The sequence below is a fragment of the Scomber scombrus genome, chromosome 23 (assembly GCF_963691925.1).
Source record: "Scomber scombrus chromosome 23, fScoSco1.1, whole genome shotgun sequence".
In the NCBI taxonomy this organism is placed as follows: domain Eukaryota; kingdom Metazoa; phylum Chordata; class Actinopteri; order Scombriformes; family Scombridae; genus Scomber; species Scomber scombrus.
The window spans coordinates 15,883,222-15,906,700 of NC_084992.1; the positions used below are offsets into that span (position 1 = coordinate 15,883,222).

The 23,479-nt window shown below is 39.5% G+C and overlaps 1 protein-coding gene across 1 annotated transcript; it reads right to left on the bottom strand.

Moving 5' to 3' along the window:
- Positions 1 to 4,679: 4,679 nt before the first annotated feature.
- LOC134005475 (B-cell scaffold protein with ankyrin repeats-like) lies at positions 4,680 to 21,960 on the bottom strand. The gene is made up of 16 exons (XM_062444382.1): positions 21,923 to 21,960; positions 20,978 to 21,373; positions 19,639 to 19,781; positions 19,417 to 19,555; positions 19,191 to 19,333; positions 17,400 to 17,514; positions 16,308 to 16,507; positions 11,016 to 11,079; positions 10,546 to 10,746; positions 8,534 to 8,593; positions 7,335 to 7,519; positions 5,533 to 5,596; positions 5,309 to 5,338; positions 4,988 to 5,067; positions 4,820 to 4,868; positions 4,680 to 4,734 (listed from the first exon to the last, which is right to left on the bottom strand). The coding sequence occupies exons 1-15, from the start codon at positions 21,933 to 21,935 to the stop codon at positions 4,836 to 4,838; spliced, it is 1,866 nt and encodes a 621-aa protein (XP_062300366.1). The 5' UTR covers positions 21,936 to 21,960; the 3' UTR covers positions 4,680 to 4,734; positions 4,820 to 4,835.
- Between the last annotated feature and the right edge of the window lie 1,519 nt (positions 21,961 to 23,479).

The following is a 23,479-nucleotide window of genomic DNA, read 5'->3' on the forward strand; positions in this document are numbered from 1 at the left end:
TCCATCACATAATCCAATTACGCTGCCTGTTTTATTATTAGTACCGTAATAATAATATAATCTGAGGTGTCTTTGACTAAGACTAGTTCCCTTCATGTCTCAAGGGTGCAGTTTGTATCTGACTTTGACCTTTGACCTCTTTGAGGAGGGTTAAAGGAAACCAGGATTTCATGTTGGAGATCAAACAGAAATCACTTTGTTATTATAATCTACATCCATTAACCATTTCAAAGCAATGTATGTAGAGAGGACTGCCCTAAATCAGAATTAAAAGAAGGGAGAGGACTGGAGCTCTGTAATTTAAAGTCATTTATCAGCAGAGATTGAGAAGATGACTGTGCTGTTGTTGTAAATTATTTTTATGATACTTTTGTCCTTTTTCAAATTTAGTTTTACTTCCTGTGAAATAAGTCTTAAAAAAATTATTTTTTCACAAGTCTGTTTTTAAATCAAAAACTATAATCACGTTTCTTGAACTGTTAATGCACAAACAGGATATAGTCCTTTTTTATTTTCATTCATTTCACATCCTCCAAACCATTAAGTGATCCTGTTATCATGTTAAAGCTTCAGCATCCTTCAGCTGGCTCTGTTGCCTCTTAAACAAATAGACCTTGCTCAGGCATTTTCAGCATGTGTAAGGACTTGTCAGAATAGATGTACCCTGCTGTGGCTGCTGCTCTTTTCACCACACAGCCTGCGAGGCTGAACAGAGCTCTACTGTGCCTCAGCGGACATTGAAATTCCCCCGACATTTGTACAGTGAATTCCATTTCCTTGCCTTTTGATTCATACTTTTTTCTTCTTTTTTCCCCTCTGAAGTACCTTTTTGTCCTCTGTTTGAACTTCAGTGAAGAATTGCTGAATGGAGGTTGGGGTTGGACTAAATGGGTGATGTGAATCACTTGAGAAAGGAAAAAACTGTGAAGAATAAAGGCGTGCCATGACCAAGGAAATGCTTTAAAGAAAGCCTTTATAAACAATGGCTACTCCGCTCAAGGTTACTTGTGGAAGTGGAAGCTTTATATAGCTGCAATGTGCTTTTCACTCACTCTTAAAGCGCTTTAAATTGGTTTATATCTAGTAATAATTGCTTATGAGTTTTGAAATGTATTTTGTGTAAATTATAATCCACTTAGCTGAATAATTAGTGCATTAATGAATGCACTAATGCTCATTTCCTTATTTTACCTCTCTATTAGCTACAGTACAGTCCTGCTTTTTCAAGACTAGTGGCTGTAGGTCAAAATGAATTCATCTAATTAGGAGCTGAAAAGGAAGTGAAGGTCAGTATGCAGCACTGGACTTCTTGCTCCTGCACCCTGCTGCTCAGCTGCTCAATGTCTCTATAGCCAATCGTAGGTGTCCACATTGACCGGGGGGTCAGAGAGGGGGGGGGGGGGGGGGGGGGGGGGGGGGGGGGGTCAACTCAGAGCAGCTTGTTCTCATTGCAGTGAGGTTCATCTTTACTGTATGCGGGGTGTGGATTAGGGGATGAAAGAATGCCACTGACTGTGAAATTGCCTGATTTTTATCGGGGATGTTGGGGAGCAGCTGTGCACAATCCTCTGCCCTAATCCTGGGGCCGGAGAGAGGACCCAGCTAGGAGGGGAGAGAGGTGTGTCTGTGTGTCTTCCCCTCTGTGTGTGTTGCATGCAAGGTGTATAATGGAGAAGTTCTCAACGCTTGTGTTTATGTAACGTATCCCTGATAAGTTATCCCAATGTTTGTGCTCTCGTGAGTGTTTTGGCAGCAGTGTGGAACCGGGAGTGTCGCCGGGATGCCGGAAGGATTCGGCAGACAACTGAGGCGACAGCTTGGCTTTTCATGTTTCAATTGGTAGAGGCCATCACCGGTTAAGAGCTGTGTCATAACAATATTATTGATGCGTTGACTGTATAATCCTGTCTCTCCACTATCTGACCAAGCCTGCTGCTGGAATAGAGAGCAAGAGAAAATCCAATTGTGAAGTTTCTTAAAATTTTTGCAGCATTTTCAATTCATGCTGCATACTGAATACATAAAACTTGCACGAGGAGAAACTTAAAGCTGCACCAATCAATATGTTTGTATTAACATAGGATCAAATGACATAATGTGAGAGGATGAGCACACAGACAATTATCATCCTAATCTGCAATTTCCCTCAGTTCTGCTTAACCTTTAAGCATTTTTCTTGTTGTTTGCTTTTCTTGCCTGCAACCTTACTGTTTAGCTCACTCTCACCTCTCTCATCAGCATTGTTTCCAGATGCAGCAGGCAGATGTTTGCAGCAAAAAAAACAACAACAACCCAACAACGGTCTGATAAACTGCATGCTCAGCATTAAACAGCTGACTGGTTAGTGACTAGCTGGTGAACACAGTGGAGCTTGTAGCAGCTAAAGATCCAAATATGTCCCTCAGGAGTTGGTAGAAAACACAACAGCTAATGGAAGAGTGAATATTGGTCTTACATTCATCGGAAGGCCAGAAACACGACTCCAAAACAATGCTAATAGTGCTTTATAATATCAGCTTTATAAGATGATAATAATGTGTTTACAGGTTCTGATCTATTGATTCATATACTGTATCTAAAAAGAAGTATTAAAATCCCTCACTTTAAGTATAAATCTATAAATAAATGTGCTTTTCTTCTTGTTCCTTTACTTGGATATCTGAGCTTCACTGTAAAGACTGATGTATGTGCAGAGTTTGATACTAGAAGGCTCATATCACATTCAAGTAATCTAAGAATTCCTATCTAGATAATTGAACTTCATTTTTTAATTTAGTCTTTTTCTGTCTCAAAATGTGTGGAGGAGACGTTTAAGTTGTAATACTACAGTGGTTTAAATCACCAAAAATAGTAAATTTGATTTACTTAAATAAGAATTCAAAATTATTACAGAAAAATATCAGAAATATAAATGTATGAAATATAAAGTCTCACAAAATGAAAATACTCAGGGTAAGTTGTCAAAATTGTACCCAGAGTACAGCTGAATTCAAAAGAACACATTTACAGAATGGAAAGTGCCAGTTTGGTCAACAAAATGATGTCATAATTGCAGTTTACAAGTCCGAAATATCCCGTTTTCTTTCTTTACAATGAATGTACAGTATAGGAATTTCAAAAAAAACAGTGAATCTTTGATCCCTGGTCTTTGATGTGGTGTTGCCCACATATGTATAGAAGCATGTTTGGTGTGGGCGACACATGCCACTGAAGTTCTCTATCTGCTTGTCTCTCTGCGACATGGGAATCATTCCTTGCTCGGATATTTGCATACACGATGAATCGAGGCCTATCTCGGTGGCCATGCCTGACGCATGGACTGAAATATACTCAGCAGGTGACAGGCAAACATATGCCTCAAATGCCATGGGGTCCTGAAGCCGGATCATCTCCAAAGGCTAACTGGCAGGTCTAAGTAGGGACGGCATTAATACATATTATTCACAAAGAGCATGATTGAACAGAAAAATGTGCCCGGCGTGTACCCAGCTGCTTTGTTGGCACACAGCTCAGCCTCTGCCTGGGTTTCAAGACTGAGCTTGGATTTAGCTATGCATTCACTGAATTCCCCATGCAGCTCTTATTCATTCATTCAGGCACAGGCTGGGCTGTACCAACAAACTGGTATCTGTGTGTGTTTGAGACAGAGTGTGTGTATTTGTGCCAAGTCCTGAATAGTTTTGTAAATCACAGCAAATTCAGAGTTTTGACAAGTATATACAATGAATGTTTATTCTTCAGGAATCCGACGGATGTGATTTTTAAAGGCCCTTTATTCACTGAATTGTTGTGACGCTGTTTTTCACACACACAGATGCCAAATTGTACGGACACTTCTATTCATCCCGGTGAGCTGTTGTAAAAGAAATGTAATTTCCATTTCATTTGAATTGTGTCTCATTTATAGATTCATTCTGACATGTCCTGGCTGATGCAAACTGAGATTAAACACACACTTCCTCTTTGTAAGCAGGCAAAGTAGGGAACAGCGAGAAGCATCTCACTGATGTTCACACCTGCTGCACAAGGGTTTTTACTTCCTGTTTAAATTCATAAACACATATGGATACTTTTTTTTTTTTTTAAACCATAGATTGCCTCTGAGCGAGCAAAAGGTCAGCAGGTGCTTCTGTGCTCACCAGATGTCTTTGGTTGTTTTAAACAGTGAGTGTGATGGGTATATTTAGAGATACAGCGCCCTCTAGAGGAAAAACTGTTAAAGGGCTTTTCAGGCCAAGACTTGCTAGGAAATCTTTTCTCTGGAGCACACACTCATGAAAACCCATCACAGCTTTTTGGAAGTTGATTTACTGTAATTTGATGCTGTGTAAAAGCTTAATTGACAGTCATTTTCATGATTACAAAAATGGTCACATTCAGCTCAATCTAGAATAAGAACTAAGTCTTTATTTTTATTGTTTAATTTTCAAAATTAACAAAGTAGCATTTAAGATTAAAATGATACTGAACATTTCAACTCACTTCCAACAGTAAAATTACACATTATATTTAATCATACCTTTACTTAAATCAGAATTTACTTACAGTAATATCTTAGAAGAGAGCTGAAGAAGTAGTGGATGATATATCAAAAATCAGTCATGTCTTTTCTTATTGCTCTAAAATAATACAAAACTAAGATAATATACAAGTGAAAGCACAGATTTGTGTATTTAAACAGAATAAATGTAGTGTGACTGGTGGAAGAACAGAGTCTTTGTTGAGTGATGGAGCCTGCAAATATGGAAAAAGTGATTGAAGTCATGAGCTTGATTAAATATGTTGCGTAAATCAGAAAATAAAGTCGATTCATACCAACCGGTTGTTTGTAGACTTCATCGTTTGTCAGCTTTCCAGAAGAAATTCGACTGCAAAACATGTCAGTGGGATATTTATCATTGGATTGTGACTTCAGCTAGTTCAACTCCAATAATACACATTATCATGAAAACTTTACACAATGCTCGGTTCTGCCAAGCTTACGTACGTGATGTCCTTTAATTGGTTTGCTGTAAAAATCAGACTCCACCATTTGGCTTCCTCTTCGACTTTCACTCACCGTAGTATCTGGGGGGAAATTATCCAATATGCACAGATGAACAGAAAAATTGTTCGGTAAAAGAAAGAAAAGACTCTCGTTTAGTGCAAGTGAAACTCAAGAGATCAAAACACAGCACTGGGGATTTGATTTAATAACACTTCCCCGAGGATTAATTCCCCGCCACTGCATCTGGGACTGGAGAAACTACACAGGCATGCAAATACAGGTTTTCTGTGCGCACACTGAGATAGGTTTTTAAAGACTCACTTGGCGTGTGATGAACGATGTTGATTTTATCTGGGGAGGGAAAGAAGAGTTGCTAAGCCCTTTACAGTATACTGTTTAATACAGTCAGCTACTTGTTTCAGTGTAGCTTTAACTGCACTGCATATTATTTGTTATTGTGTTATATTTCCAGGAAAACTCTGTCTGGTCTCTCTGTCATGACAGCAAAGTTTAGCCCACATATTCTTGGATGGAGAAATATTTACCGTAGACACTGTCATCATCCTCTCTGTTGTTGATGATACTGGCTCTCAGCTGACTCAACTTCTCCTGTGGAGACAAAGCTCGGTGTATTAATATTACAGCGACAGAGTAAAAAATGTATTCACACATTATGAGATTTCCATAAATAATCTGTGTTATGTGTGCGCAGACTGAGAAAAGGAGAAGATCGAGGTTTTGCAGTTGGGTCATGAATCTGTGGTGCTTTCATGGAGGTCCACTGGAAAACTGTCAGTAAATAATATACAAATATGCAGCAATGAAAGATGATGATGAATAAAGTTCCAGTATTGTTTTATCTTCCTCTTCACTCTTCGTTGAAAAAAAAGTCAGTAAAAAACATCTATAGTTACTTTGAAGAAAAAAAAAGTCCAAAATATCAATACAAATTTGTGCAGCAGAATACTTTTCCTCTTTCCTACCACATAAATAACCCCAAGCCCCTCAGATTTCTATTGCCACCCATTTTTCATTTTTACTTTCATGTTTGATACTTGAAGTAAATGTTGGTGATAGTACTTCGGTATGTTTAAGTATAATTTTGAATGCAACACTTTCACTGTGTAATGATGTGTTTTAGATTGTTGTATTGGTGCATTTACTGAAAAGCTCTGAATACTTTTTCCACTAGTCTCACTTAATATATGTGGTTTTTGTGACCATAGTGTAATAAATCAAATCAGACTCCTTTTTTATAGTAAGCCTGTCATAAACACAGAGCAGCATAGACCAATTTTCACAGCAGACATTTTAACTCATCATAGTAAGAAAAGCACAGATGTTACTAATATCATTAATGATGGCTTTGCGCCACTCAAGTGTCCCAGTAAGTCATAACAGTGTGACAGTGAGCCACTCCTGAAACTGAGGCAGCTAAATGGAATTCAGACATCATTAATTTGATTAATTACACCAGTGCTTGTCGAAATGTATTATGTGTGAAAGGCCATTTATTTTTGTACCTTTTTCTGATATTTCCTGTATCTGTCTATTGTGATATAATTTCAGACTCTGCAATTACATCCCCTTCCAGCAGGTGTCCTCACCGTGTCCCCAGTCACCTGATCGGCACCTGCCTACCCACCTGTCCCCCATTCTCCTAATTAGCACCTTAGAATATGTATAAGCCCACTTTCAGTTCAGATATGCTTTTTTTAAACATTGATCAAGTAAAACCTCCTTTTAACTTCCTGCATCTGTCTTCCTTTTTGGTCCAAACAACATTTACCAGATTCTGTCTGTTGTAGACAATCTTTACAAAGCACATTACACATTAAAGCACTATTGTAACATCAAATATATCAGTTTCTGTGACCCACTTTTATATCTGCAAGACATTTTTTCTTGTGTTTTCTTTTCCCTTCAGAGACAAAAAATGTGCCTGATCTGAAGTGAATCACAAGCCTCAATCAGTCAGGTAAGATAGTAAAATCAACATTTGAGTCATTAGAAGACATGAGACACAAACACATAAGTTGAAAGGTAAGTGGTCAATTTTGACTATCACGTTTTCCCTTTTTGTCATGCTAAAAGAAGTGTGTCATTCAACTGATTTGCAGACAAGCAATCACATCATTGTGAATTTGCAGTGAATTGCCCTTCACTTCTCTTTGCGTGAAGCCCTCCAAACTGAAGAACTTCATACTGTCACTTTGTCCCTACGCCGAAAAAATGGCTCTCATTTTCCTTCTTTATTTTACAAGCTGGTGTAGCACAAGCAACAGATGGTTATAGTTTAGATTTGGGTCTGGTCCAGTGTGACTGTCAGATAGGATGATATTGCTACCTGTTGGGTGGCGTCCATGCTCTTCTGAACTCCCTGCCAGTCACTGAAGCGCTCCAGGGCCTCATCCACAGTGAGTGTTCCTGCCTTCACCCTCTGCTGGAGCTCGATGAGCTGCTGAAGCCTGTCTATCTTGTTGGGCACAAAGGTGTCATAGGTGGAAGAGATGCTGTCTTCTCGCTGGCGTGCTGCAATGAACAACATCTTAATGAAAACATCTGCTGCATGTTTCCAGCAGGCAGAAAATTTGGCATCAACAGCCCCCCAACAGAAATACATTTTTACTGCCAGCCGGCACACAATAATCATCAAACATGTGGGGACAAGTTAACAAGCTGGAATTCATATATAATAGCATAAATTAAGCTGTTAATTTCTGCTTTGAATAAGAAGGAAACAAGAAAAGACAGTATAAACTCAGTCCAGATGGCAGTCATAGAGGAGATTGGCTGGTAATGTGATTTTGCCCAGCACATCTGTAATGTCAGTGAGTCATGAGGATGGTAAGTAATTTTCTGGGTGACTCTGATGATCTATGGACCTGTCACTCAATGTCACCAACACTACAGCAAAGCAGACAAATGGCTTTGTATCTCTGTGGGTGCTCATTTCACTGCTTCTTGCCGCCTTTCGCAGCCCTTTATATATTTGTCTAATCATCTCGGCACCAAACTGTGTTTAAATGTACCAGCTGATTATTTTATTGCTTTTTTTGGTTTAGTTTTTTTTTTTTACTATTTGTGTGCCCATTACTGCTGCAATGACACATTTCCCCCCCAGTGATCACTACGGTTTTAATTATTGTAACTAAACACCAAATTATCAAAGAATGCCATAATAAACTGATAACATCCAGCACGTCATTCCAAATGGAAATCATTAGAGAGTAATTAGCAGAAATAATCGACACAGTAAAATTCTTGCTGTTCTATGTTAAAAAAAAAAAAAAGTACATCATTTTGTTATATTGGACTCAAGATCTTATTTATTCTGATAATTGATGACTGCAAGTGCTTTTGTGTCTGAATGATAAAGACAGACTCCTTTTGTCCTTGTGGCTATATATCTCAACCATTTTTTGGTAATCTGTCTCTTGTTAGTCCCCCAACGTAATAGTATTGCAATATACAAAATCTCTGGATTAGTTAGGTGTGACATTAATCGATCAATCCTTTTCCCACTGAGTATTACCTGACACTCACCTTGTTTAGTAGGAAGTGAATACAAATCAGCATCAGCCTGTTGTGTTTTCTTCTGAAACACTGTGAACACAGATGAACGTACAGTCATTATCTTAATATAGCATTCATTTTGTCTATTTTATATTCTATTAAATTAAGCTTTTAGCCACATTTCTGTTAGCATATCTCATTAATTAATTCATTTTCTAGTTACTTTTATTCATTTTAATTAACTTTATCCTTTCTGAATTAAATATTTTAACTCTGCCTCAAGCCAGAGTTGGTACTGCAAATTTTTCTAATGTTTTGCACTCCTGCATTTTAACTATTCTTCCACAAGATGGTGCAATTAGCTAAATTGAAACGCATTAAGCTCTTGGTGGATTTAGTATGAAAAGCCAGCCAAAATAAATAAAAAAAACATCTTGTTAATGCTTCAGAAAATACAAATATATTGGGATCTACAGTAAAATAGCGAGTGTTCAGTTCCAGAGCATTAATCCTGATTCTTCTTGGAGAGAGACACATATTCAGATCTGGATTGAATTAGACATCATGAATGATGCTTTTGGTTGGGTAGTAAGCACTCTGAATGAAAGGCTACACTGTGTTGCTGTCAGAGGCGGTGGTGCTGCGGCTTTGTGACCAACGCTGGATTAAAATTCAGCTTCCACGCCCTGCAAGATAATCCCACCTCTGACTACTCCTTCCATGACAGCATCTCTCTTTTCCACCTCATGTTCAAACGCAGCCGCACTGTCCTGCCTTGTTCATGATACACTTTGTGGCTCAATTCAGAATGATACTGTGAGTGGAGTGCTGCTAGGGAGCTGTCACGTGACTGTAGGTATTACTTTGCCTTGTACAGTGTGTGTAATGCTTTCTCTGTATGTACTGGAGTTTACATGCCCAGTAAGTCCTCCCCACAGGGTACAATTTCATTCACATTTCAGTCTCATTGAGCTTGAGACGTAGCTGCTAACAAAAGAAAAACTCCTCATTATTTCCACTTGTGCAGTGTTCTCCAATAACTGGCTCCTCGCCTAATCCTCCACCGAGCCTCATCTCTCCTCTCACATCTTTCACTGCGGCAGTGGGAATGAGGAGCAAAATGTGATCCTTGTGTGGTTAGAAGCTCCACTGTCTCAATAGATGGAAACCTCAAAATCCCTCTCCTTTCTCTCGTGCGCTCTGGGGACAAGGACGATGGAAAACATGTGTAATGACTTATTCTGGCTGACTTGGCCTTGGTCTGGCCAAGATTGGTTGCAGATGGCAGCCCAGTAGTTCCCTTCTCTGTTACTGAGGAGATGGTTGGGATGCAGAGAGTGGAGTGGATTGGGCGAGTTCACTGGTGCACTCAATTTCTTTTCTGCTTTGTAAGTCCCACTGGGCAGCAAGTTGGCTCACTGGATACAAGCAAGCTCAATAAAAAGCCTCATAATGGAGGGAGGGTGCCTGTTGCACAATTAAATTCATTTCAGTTTTGAATGCGTAAAAGATGGTTAGCAAGGATCGGGTATGATATTGTCGGTTGAAATAACAAATTAATTGTCGATGCATGTGTTCATGTTTGCATTTGCGAGCTGAAAAAGAGAAGTCGTGGCCATTTTAATGATTTATAAGCCTTAATAATACCAGTCACTTTTGGAGGTTTCATCTTCATGAAATATTCACGCCTCTGAAATTGAACAGTTAGGGCCTGTGGGCTCTTGACTCAGTCAAATGGGTCTTTCTCTTCCTCGCTTGTGTTTGTTTTGTAGCGGGGAACGACCATGTTTTTGTGGTTTATGGGATCAAAACAAACTGCTTCGCTAAAAGAAAAAAAAGCCTCTCTGCTCTGTTCAGCAGCACTCCACTGACAATGGCAATGCACATTCCAGGCACTTCCTCCCTCCCACATGATCTCCCAAACTCCCTTTCACATACTGTGCATAACTCTGCTGTTTTTACACCACATTAGCTCTGTCATATCTCTGATATGGGAGAAAACAGGGGGGAAATGATGCAACACAAGAGTCATCACAAGTTACCTTGGGCAATGTAAGGGGTTCGATCCTCCTTTGTTTGGCTGGTCTTAGGCCGAGGTGTGGGTGCTGGTGGGCGATTGGCAATAACAACTGCTTTTTTGGAGGTCAGGATGGTGTCATATTCGTCATTCACCCCCAGTGGCGCATAGGGATCTTCCTCCTCCTCCTCCTCCTCCTCCTCCCCATGTTCCTCTTTCTGTGCGTCTGAGGTGGAAGGATTCCCTAATGCACAAAGTGTTTACTGCAGCGTTGCTTGAGTGCCACGATAAAGTTCTGCAAGCTGTTTCTGCTACTGTCATTTCACAGCTAATCGGAAGCAACCCTACATGGTGTGCCCATCAGCAAGAGGAAAATATTCAGTGGTCGGAAATGAACAGCAACCAACCCAGCATAATGGTATGCTGGGGAAAAAAACAATTCCATTACCGGCTTCCCATTGTCCTCCTTCCACTTCCCATCAATCCCTCACTCACCTGCGGTGCACATCATTTCGTATACACTGGCATCACCATTGTCCTCGTCTGAGTTGAACATATTCTGCAACAACAGAGCATGAAGAGATGCTATTTATGCCGCATCAAAATCACAAAGAAACTGCTCAATAGATGCAATTTAGAATTCAGGGAAAACAATGTTTAATCTGTTACGTTGAGGCTTTGCAATGAGTGGATTTCTGCTAATCGGTAGTCATGCATTTGACAAATCTTGATACATTGTCTAAATGCAGGCTTGTGCTTTTGGTAAGAATGTGGATCTCTCCTTGCCTGCCATCTTTTTTTTCCACCTGTATCCTACTTCCAAGGCCTAAAAATGAAAGCTAAGATCACTATCTACTAATCACTTCCTGAGCTCTGTCACATTATAAGCTGATATCTGCCTCTACGCTCCGTGCTTTAATATTCAGTGTTTTCATGTCAGATGTGACAAAGATCCAGATTATTAATTGAAGCTTGTAGCTGCATCTGTTAGAACATCACTTGTGGAAAAGGCAATTTCAGGGCTAGGAGAGGAATCAGAGAGGTATGCACCCTGCCTGCTGGCTAAAAGAAAGCAGTTTTCCCTCTGACAGCAGGGCTGCGGAGTCGGCCTATTTGCTAATAGCACGCTGAGGGACAGACGGGGGTATGATCAGGGTAATTATGAAATCAGACAATCTTCCCTTTCCAGTCCAAACATATCATTTAGTGAGCAAATCAAGACCCTTGGCTTGATATTTTAAACTGTGTCAGTAACTAGATTGAGATATGGACATCGATTTACTGCCATATTTCAACTTCTGATAGAGATGTGAAAAACTTAAGAGTTACATCATTCACTTCAAGAGTATTTAGCTTGACAGAGACACAACTAAAAGAACTGCAAAATAATATTGTTTGACAGTGTTTAGAATTTCTCAAATCTGCATGGACTTGTGTGTTTTGTGAATTAACAGTGTGTTTCAGTGTGTGTGTGAAAACAGCTGCTGTGCTGTATTGTAGGTCTGGCATCTAAACAGATTATGGCAACAAATGACTATCATAATATAATATAATATATATGATAATGCCTGAGGATTACATTTGAATCCTTTGTCAAATTAAGAAGATATATTCTGTATTCAATAACAAAAATCCCAGTCAATAATAAAAATTGTTGCAGAATATATGAGAAACAGCTCATTTTGATCAACATATCCTTGATATAACCTGCCATACTGTGTGCAGTTTCTAAGCAACACAGCCACTCATGACTCAATTTCAATATTACACTGTTCCTAGTACTGCAAATTACTTATAGGCTGCCTTGAATTCATTACTTAACAGTAGAGGTTGATAACTGGCCCAACAGGATGGGTTAATTACCATGGCAGCTTGAACATTGAATTATAATAGTCAGATGCAGTGCTTAAGCACAGTGTGGTATTTTCAGAGGTAATTTCTGGATAGGGGAGAGATATTTATTTACTACCCACGAAAGCTAAATCATTTTACAGATGTCTGAAACTGCAGGAACCCCAGGCATTCCAGAGAAACTCAGATTCACCGCTGCAATCCAAGAAGCAGTGCTTCAGACAAAACAGCAGGCCTGATTTTGGTAGAGGGAGGACACATCTCAAGTGAATTTAGCATATAAGGAGTGTAAATCTGTTTTCAGCTGCTGAAATGGTCAGTTCTCAAGCCAGCTAGTCTTAGTTCTCACTATCAGCATACTTGCTATCTTTTGACATGGTGGCTGTAGGATAAAGCTGTTTGATGCAGATTTCAGTGTAACACTGAACCCATAACTTAAGTGCCGTGCAGACAAAATCTGTCAAACTTATCTTTTGGCAGGGGAAAAAGAAGTGGTTAGCTCAGCAGGCAAAGTATAATTTCGCATGTCTGTCAAACTATATTTATTCAGCATTATCTTCATAGAGTTCTCTCTAAATGAAACCAAACGTGTATCATAGTTGGCGATTTCGACAAGACCAAGACTACAGCCATGTTAGCAGCTCTTTGAGGCTATACTACCCAGACAAAACAGTGCATTGAGCTAAAATCTAAAGTCTGCGTGCTAGCATGCTCTCATTGACAATGCTAACGTGCTGCTGTTTAGCAGGTATAATTTTTTACCATGTTGCCTGTCTCAATTCAGCATGCTAATATTTGCTAATTAGCACTAATGCCCTTAGTTTTGTAGTATAGTCATAAACCAAAGTATAGGACAAATTCAAATTTTGTACTGCTCATGGCACTAGAGGTGAAGTCCAGGAATCATCAAAATCAGTAGGTTTTCTCTTCTAGGGACCATGACTGTCCTTCCAAAATGTAATGGAAATTCATCCAGTAGTTGATGAGATATATCAGTGTTGGTTAAATGTTACATTTTTCAGCAATCCTACATTTTAAACATATACCCTGATGGATACAACCCATTTCTTTTTGTTGACTGTATCATTCAAATCTGTGGAACATACATGCAAAATAAGGTGAGAGGAACCAACAAATCCCTGGACTAGAGTGTAGGTGTCACCTAATTTGGCTTTCCTGCATTTGGATAGATATACAGTGTACACTAACACAACACGCAACACACAAATAGCTCTTTGTAGTGTTTGGAGGGCCTTACAGTTGCAAGCTCATGTGTATTTATCGAGCTCTGCTTTACATGTGAGAGTACACAGTGAAATCTTGGTAGGAGTGCAGAGTCCATCTAATTGCCAGGTGACACTCAGCCAAATTTGTGACCCAGTATTAACAAATAAAGACAATGTGTGTTTGTATTGGTAATTACCATGAGCAAGCACAATATTGCAGTTTGAGGACAAAAACATTGTAGAACAGCGGAACATTTTCTATGTTTATATTCTAGTTATGCTCTCCCTGAATAATTCAGCTTTCCCCTCTGGAGCAGTTCACAGCTAATTAACAAAGAAGTGTGGTGCCAGGGCAGACTAGTGGATTTGACGCAGGCCCTGTGAGTGATTCAGCTTGTGTATGAAGCAGGGGACCTATCCATCTTGGATTTATTGACAGAGCGCTGCTACACTGACGCCCAAATCACCAATGCATCATGGGTTGATTAATTGGAGGAGGGGGAAACACTGCCGATGAGTTAATGAAACTGCTGTGCAAAAAAAGAAGGAAGAACAAAACCCCACCCCACGGTGATGCCGCCCATATACACTTGCTATAACAATGCCATACAAGCCCAAAATGTGTAAAGCCCTTACTGTAGCTGTCAACTCAACTTTTAATTACCCTCCATGAAAACCGCAAAGAAATGTCAGTTGCTGGTGCATGTCAAATCTGTCTGGTATGTTAAACCTATAGGATTGGTGAAGTCCCTGTGGGGAGACCTCTGTTTGACTCTGCTGCTCACTAGTCAGCTCCGTTGAGTCACTGCAGGCCCACAGCGAGCAGTTCTCACTAGAGCAATCTGATCAAACCTTGCTCCATCTGCAGTCACTCTCAATTAGCAGTGTTGCTAGGGGGGTAAGTACATTAACAACAGCTGTTGGAGTGTCTAAATTTCCCTCGGGGGGGAATTCTCCATAGGCTGATCCGAGGCATCCGAGAAAGTTAAAAGTTGTTGGTATTATAATGGAAGACGGGAGATAAAAGGAGAGATTTTCATGTGAATGAATAAGCATTATGCTGCTGTCTGTTACAAATTGATATAACACTTTAGGGATTCAACAGCTGATAAAAGCTTTAAAGAATCAGTTCACCCAAATTACAAAAAAAAACCTTTTCACTCTGAAATATCCACAGTGCCTGCTGTCAATACAGGGCTTCTTTCTTAGAAAGAAAGATCACCAGAAAGAAATCTGAAACTAGTTGCATGGTTTGATGTACCACAGCCAGTAAGTGAGTTTTTGTTTTTGTTGGATTTTTTTTTCTTATAATTTGCATTAACCAACCAATTTTTATAATTTCCATCAGTACCAGCAGCCATTTGCTTGCGATATACAGGATAAGATGTTAGAAATAAGCTATGACACCAAGGCCTTAACATCACAACAGTCAACTGCCTTGAGGAAGTGAAATACACAACCACCACCTCTATGTACCAAAGTACAATAAAAATTAAATATCTTTTTAGAAACATTGCAAGGAATAGTGACAGCAGAAATGCGTCTAAACACAGTCATCTTTGTTTATAATTATTCTTTTTTTTTTTTTCATTAACAGGAATCGTGCTCAAGTGAAAATGTTAATTTGTTATATGCAATCTGTCAGTCTGTTATATTTACTTCAATAATTGTAGGACGCCCCAGAACGGACACAGTGTTTCCAACCTGCCATCTTGGCTATACCACGTCTTGTCTTTTTTTAATGATAATGTCCTCACTGCCTAATAAAATTAGCATTGGAAAGAACATTATGATGCTAGTGCCCTCCAGCTTTATCAAATAAAGGGATGTGCATGCATGCAAAGGATCTATTACATTTGGATTGCCACTCATTAGCGAGTGAGTGGCGAGGCTCTTGTGTTACTGTACCTTCACTGTGAAATGGGAGGTTGAGCAGGGGAGAGGCTCTCCATATTAACATGAGAAAATGGCACCCATTACGCAAGAAAATCTCAACATCAGTGGCTGCATTAATTGTCTGAATGTATGCAGACGACCTGCGCTCTGAGCCATTGTGCACGCATGAACAAACACAGCCTTTCTAGTCTCTGTGGGAGTGTTCCATTAGGAGCCTCGCAGGCCAAACTCATTCAGGATGAGAGGAAGCGGGTTACCATCCATCCACTAACTGTGCCACGAGCTGGATGTGAAGACACTGGTTTGGAGAGAGTGAGGCCGACCCTGACACACAGGTCGCTCTCCCTGCTTTCTACCTTTCTATTCTCTGCATTCTGTTCATTATTGATAAAGCACTACTCAATCCACGCAATATTGGCCTTAGTAAGAGCATTTCTGAGTGCAGCACTGAATCCCTTGGCTGTGAGATCTCAAGTACCAAACCGTATTGTGTTGTTTTCCTCAGCTGTCAGGAGAAAAAACAAAAACTATGGAATTTAATTTAGTTGACATTACGCTCTGCCAGCTCTCGATGGACTAATAATGTCATTGGGTAGTTTTAATTAGCTCACAAATCACTGAACATGAGAAGCTGTCATCAGATATTGACATTTTGAAAAATGTGTCAATAAAGCTGAAACAATATATTTCAAAGGTGAATTACAACTGGAGCTAGGAAGAAAATCAAGAATATCAACTGAAAGATATGAACAGTGTCAAAACAGATACTGTAACTAAGGTGAGAGCTGCAAATAGCTAACGAGGAAGTAGTTACCAGTGTTTCCTTCAGTAAAACATGGAGCTCTGTATGGCCGTGACTCTTGGCAATCTCAGTGGGAGTCTGTCCGTGGCGATTGGCTGTGTGTAGTGCTCGCTCAGCACCTGGACACTGCAGGAGCAGACTGGAGACGCTTTTGAATCCATACTGGGCAGCAAAGTGGAGGAGTGATGGTACATCTGCATGGTGGAGCTCTGCTGTGGATACGTGCCAGTTTTGATTAAGCGGGAAAAAGGATATTTCAAAATTGACAACACAAACAATTCCATTTTAACTTAAATGGTTAGCTGCTATATGTACACACAATATTCTTAGATTACACCAACTATATTACTTCCTCTCATAGGTGACATCTTGAAGTTGACCCGATCAAATGTGAGCAATCTAACACATCCAGAAGAGTGGAAGAAAGGCAGCTTGGAGGCACATATTGACCTGTTTGTCATGGAAACACTTCCCCGTGCCCTTTTTAGCAGAGTTAAGGATCAATCTCAGTAGCTGATGAAGCCATCAATCTACCACATAATGAGCCAAGAAATAATGGAAGGCTTTTTTTCATGGTAGATAATGTGCATCTTGCTATAGGAACGCATTCCAACTGTGCGCATTATGTTCAATCCACATCATTTCATAAACACATGCTCGGAGGGAAAAAGTGAATAAAATGGACATTCTGTTGTGATGAGGCATTAGCATAAACACTGTCAGTGTTTTATATGTAAAACAAAGCACGTCTGCATCATTTCCATTAATCCTCACCTGTTACAACATCTGATATTTATAGAAATGTTCTTTTAGATAATTATGGACTGCACTGGAATTGCGATGTGTTATTGCTTGTATCCACTTATACTGCAATGCAACATTTAAAGATTTCCTGTCCAGTACAAGTAATTTTAAGATTAAAAGCACAGTCAGCAAATAGTTTTAGATGGTATCTTTGCTTATGCATTGTCAAAACCCCAAATAAAATATCATGAAAGTTGCACCATTTTTGGGTTTTCCCCTTATGGTTTACAGAAAGATTACTCAGCAGATGCTTTTCAATGTAAAGTTAAGAGTAAGCACTTCGACTTGATAACGCTGTACCTCTCTCAGGTGTGTTTTCACACTGAAGTCCCCGAAAACCTCCGGTGGGCATTCCCTCTACCAGCAGGGTGGACAATTTCTGATCCAACCTGTCCACAGAGGACACCTGAAAAGCCTTCAATCCAGACACAGACGCAGACTTAATTTTAAAGAATTTGTCAAGGCTGCATAGAGAAATTAAAAACCTTTTTTTTCCCAGCACAACACAAGCAAGCCACTAACTAAACTTTGAATTAGATGAACACAAACAGTGGGGGTGTTTGGATTATAAAGTAAAGTATATAGAGGCACAATAAAGATGCCAGGTTGAGGAGGCGTGTATATGTGTATGACGGGCGATTGTTAGTGCCACACAAAAGAGTCCAGTCTTGCCAGTCCAGAGTTGCAGTTTGAAACTCTCTTTGCAAATTCCTCTTCTGGCATTGCTCAGGTTTGCCTCTTCAGCAAAAGAGACCTAATTAAATCAAGTGTTCATGTCTGAAAGAAGGCTGAAACCTGCCGTCTTTTTATTTCCACAGAGGAGACGGTAAATAGTGGTGCACATAAACATCAGCAGAAATATGTTGATTCAATTTATCTTCTGTTTTTCCACATCTTTCTAATGGCTTGAAGTGGATCGATTATAAGCAGAGTTTTGGAGCAGCGATTGGCTAATTTCTATAACTGAGTTACATAATGATGAGTCACTAAGTAACATAACACATTCAAAGTGCCTCAGAAGAGTTACTTTTATTGAGGAAAGAGAGAAAACAGCACAGCATTCAAACGGGCTTCCTACATTACTAAATCAATGATTGACTAGAGTTATTTGAATATTGCAAGTGTTGGAAGTATAAAGTTGGAAATATACTTACTACTCATTCTCTACAGATAAATTCATAATGTGATGTACTGGGTTGATTTTTAGTCTCAATTAAATGAGCAAAACTTATTCAAATGTAGCTTTGTCATATTTGAAAAGTTTGGCAACCCTGATGATGTCAGCAGGTTTATTTTTGTTATTGAAACTAAAAAAGTTTAACAGAAAACCTGCATTACAAACTGGAGGTATGTGCTTTGAAAGATGTTATTGAGTAACATTATGGGCAATGTAGGTTCCTGTGTTTTGGGAATGTGACCAATTAAATGACCAAATAGGTGGTTTGACCATGTGTAATCCAGAACAACACAAAGATTATTTTCTCCTGGCGCCCCTATCACCAGTAATTGGCAAGACAACATAATTTGTTGGGAATGTGACATTGCTGTGGTTAAGGTCTGGTGAGGTTTGGGCAAATAAACCACTTGGTTAGGTTTAGAGAAAGATCATACTAAGGAGTATAATTTCTCATCTCCCGCTGCTTCAATTTCCCTCAACTTCACGGGAGAAAAAAAAAAAATAGCTGGAGCCCCTCTTTAAATATGTAATAATATATCTTTGATCTCATTTTGACTTCAGAAGTGACCATCAGATGAAGTATAATGAAACCCCTTTATTAAAGTGGTACTCCAGTGTTTTTGTATTGCACTTTCATAAAATTGGGAGACTGACAAGAAGCAAACTCCATGTTCCCAGTTTGTAAGGCAAGATTTGACAAGTCCCTGTAATTATTAACTGGACTTTGTGAGTATTTAGTGGAATTCACCTTCACTTCATTAAAGGGGATCTATTATGCTCATTTTCCTCACTGAATTAGCAGGCTGTCATCAGCAGAACTAAAAACCAGTTGACACAACAAGATACGGAGATATTTATATAACAACTGAAATGTGGATATTTTGTGACATGAAACAGACTTTTAGTGGCTTTACCTGACACATGAAGTCTACAGGGTCTGCCACCCTCGACAGAAGGCACGTGACCTCCTCCATGTTGCTGTAGTACTGCAACTGTGCCTTGCCCAGAGGCACTCCATCATTAAGCACAGTCATGCTAACATTCCCAGCTGGAAAATCTACAACAGAAGACACACAGAAACTGCATAGACAGGGCAATGATTTTTTAAATCATTCATCCAACATTTATTACTTTGCTCACCTGGTGCACTGACACACAGGATCTGGTCATTCCAGCGTACCGCCTTCACTCTCAGCATCTGGTTCTCACCAGTGAACTCAACCTCAGACTCGCTGCCAGTAGTATAATTTTTCAAAAGAATGAAAACCTCCTCAGAACTCTGCCAAAAAGACAGCACAGTAAACATGATGCTTTATGAAAAGGAGAAATGGCTCACTACTAAAAAAGACGAGTGTGTCTCACCCCGCAGGGAACTCTGGAAGGAACAACCACAATGCTGGATTTGACACCGTGGGCTCCAGTTGACTGCATTTGTTCCGGTTTTTGCTCTGATCCTGATGATTTACGTGTCAAGGGGTTGACATTTGCTGCTGCGGCTGAAGCACCTATAAAACACGGACACTGAATTACATACCCAATTATATCCCGGCAACGACTATTGGATGCATTACAATAACATTTTGTATAGACATGCATGGTCTCCAGAGGATGAAGCCTATTGACTTTGGTGATTTCAAATAGAAATAGAAATGTAAATGCTCCTGTCATTTTTTTTTTTACATTGGCAGTAGCTCAGTGTTTATTTTGTTTGTATTTGTATTTGTGACAGTAACCAGAGAAACAAGTATGGAAATGTATTTTCTTCACCTAGGCTGTACACTAAAACTAATCCAACACCTGTATGTCTGTTACATTGCATGTACTAACAACTAACAAACAGCATTATTCTGTATGAAAATGAAAGGTACTTCTGGGTTAAAACATAACTGTTCGTGGGATTCTGGCCTGAACCACTTCACTGTATCAGTGCAATGAAGTGATGCAGAGTGCACTTGAATTTGCATGGCTTGCGATGAGTAATCAGTGGTGGCCAAAGAGGAAAGACTGGCTATTTGCATCAGATGTTCCTCCTGCACACACACACACCTGTATAAATACAAGCCCCCTCCTCCGCATTATGATTTTATACAAATAGTGCAATTAGGAAAAACAGGGAAGGCGGCAGAGGATAATTGGCAGTGCAGATGAGGACATGCTTGATATACACACAGTTTTACCGGAGATGTCTCTGCAGCTGGCGCTAAAAAATATAGAATGTCAATCTTTAGTACATACAAGTCTCAGGGGGAAAAAAACAGTAAACAGATTTCCAAGCTGTTTTTCGGGCATTCTCACAAATAATGAGCATTTGTTTTTCTCTCGCATGTACTCTATGGCAGGGGAACAGCAAGGCCAAATTCTGCCTGGGAGACAAGAATGATTGTGTTTTAGGTTTGCAGACTGGGATGCATGCTGTGTCTAAATTGTCTGTTTTATTCTTACTTTTAAGGATATTTGTGAATCGTGTTAAATAGGCTGAGAATGACAATCACTTTGTAAAAACACAGATATTGGTCAGTCACTGTAATCCAATTCTTAGTTGACTCCAAATGTATTGTATAATTCAATTCAATTAAATTCAATTCATTATTTAATTTAATTTAAATGGTTTTCTATCCTTGAGGAAAAATGTGATCAAAAGCTGATCTTTGAAGGTCCCCAGAAAAGTCAAAATAAAAACATTTCGGAGCCGGTGCCATACCTTTTCTCACAATATCAGTGACAGTTGACATGTACTCATGGGCATCTTGTTCACTGGAGATCAGCAGACACTCGTCTTCATTCAGGGGCACCAGCTCCAGCAGTGGGGTCAGACTTTCAACCCCACAGAGCAGCACCACCACATGAGCTGAAGGACTCAACACACGGGCCAGGAAGAAGCGTTGCATCTGGCATAGACCCTCCAGCATGCCTTTGGAAAGGATCAGGAGCTTGCAGCCATACCCGGCCAGCCTCAGGAAGTCGTCCCGTTTGCTGGATACTGTAGCGATGTCATAGCAGCAGATCCCATCCTTTGAGATGGGTCCAGTGAAGACTGACTGTAGGTAGGTTGCCCACTGCTCTGCCTCCGTCTCATAAATGATTAACAGCTCCTCAGCTACAAGGAAAACACATATTTGGCCCAAAAACATCCAGAAAGTCAATAATACATTTCTGTAATTTGACTATTCTTCGTTTTTGTGGTTAAAACATCATATTTCCCCTATCATTATTAATCTACCTAAAGATAACTGGCTGCGTAACATATAATTATGGCAAAAGAGTTTCCAGACCTTTGGTGCAAAGTGGAAAAATGCTTCTGCTGTCGCTGTCAGTGAAGCATATTAAGATGTAACATAGTATTTTTTTTTGTAGAGAATCCAGTGAAATGCCTTAACCATGATGACAAATCTTGCTGCTGTTGTTGCTTTGACATCAAAATATACAAAAACAAGCAAAACATATGAAGTTGACTTTTGGTGTTTAAAAAAGGCGTGCCAAGTGATACAGCTACAAGATATTCTGTTTCTAAAATGTCAAACTTCACAGTGTTACTGTGAGCGCTGCAACAACCATACATGAACAAGACTCATATATTAAAGCAATTCCAAAGAGAAATTGTTGTAATAATGAATTAATGAATAAATAATGCAAAGGGACGGCTTACCTGTATGGCTCATGGCGACAGTGCTGTTTGTCTGCAGGTCTTGCTTCACAGTGACATGGAAAACAGCACTGCTATTGTCAGGAGGAGCCCAGATAAGAGGGAGCTTCCTGCTACACCAAAGTGGACAAAGAAACGTGACCTTTTTTAAAACAGTGAATATAAAACATGTATCTGCTCTGCTGACAGGGAACACGCTTGAATATAGGGTTTTGTCTTAAAAAAAACAAAAAGAAAACCTCACCAAAAAAAAACATTCTTTCTGTGCTAGTTCAATGACAACATTTCCAGGTAATGTATCAGTTGGATTTAACATACCTCATGCAATTTTAATGTAATGGAAAATTCCCCAAACTCCCTTCATGGTTTGAACAGAAAGTATGTCATCCAAGTTGAGTTTTGCTGTCAACATGATACCAACTGACACTTCTTAAACCAGACCTGATACGCAGAGTCATAAATGTATAGTCATAAAATATGAAGATGAAGTTATAAAAAGCCAGTGTCTATTGCCTCTATGTGTTTTTTTTCTCTAAATAAGGAAGCAGAGTATGATGAAAAAGGTCATTGTGTGTTCTTGTGAAGTTTTTCAGCTTGAAGATGAACTTTTAGAGGTGAATTTTTGAGTGATACCAATTTTTAAAAATAGTAATTTATGAAGAAAATATGTATTACTCGTGTCGTACATTAAAAAATATATACAAACTACCGTGCCAACTTTTACACTATGCCATTATATTAACATCAGATATTTTGTAAAACGCAAATGAGTAAGCAAAGCCACAGTGAAAGTCTAAACACATAGAGACAGTAAGTACTAGCCAAACTTGCTTTTTAATGATTCCATAAAAAAGATTGAATATGTATGAGTCTATGTAAATCCAAAACAGCAAATAAATACAACAGACAACAACAGGTGACCAGAAAGTGAAAAGGTTGAGTCAGCGACTCAACTAGAGTTTAATTAAGTCTGCAGAGCAATGGGTGCAAATTAGAGCACAAGAACCTGAGGCGTGTTAAAACTACTGATCTGGTGTGAATGTCTCCACTACGGGTAGAGATAAAGAGACTGTGGTATGTTCTGACCTACTATTCACACACACAGCCCCTCATTGAAAGAAATGTGAAACTCAGGGCTCCATTAACTACCTACACCTGCCAAACAACTGAGTCATACCACAGCAGTGTCTCTGTGATACCAGTTTGCTACCATTTATTTCATTTGAGCTGCATTGGAATAACTGAACTGCGCAAGTGTTGAGAAAATGAGCAGGTGAAAGCCGAGGTCTGCATCATGCAAATCGCTGGAGCCATGTGACTCACCAGTGACAGATCATGCTGTTCCCATGCATGCAGAGCCACACACTTTCACTCATGCACATTTTCTGTATGACAACTGTGATCTTACCACAAAGACAGGACATGAAGTCCTCTTCTGGATTTGAAGTGAGTTCAAGTGAGCAGACCACATCCTCTATAGCAGACAATAATGGCAGCCACTTTCCTATAAGTAGTGACACAGAGATAAATAAAACCTGACCTCAATGAGATATCGATAGC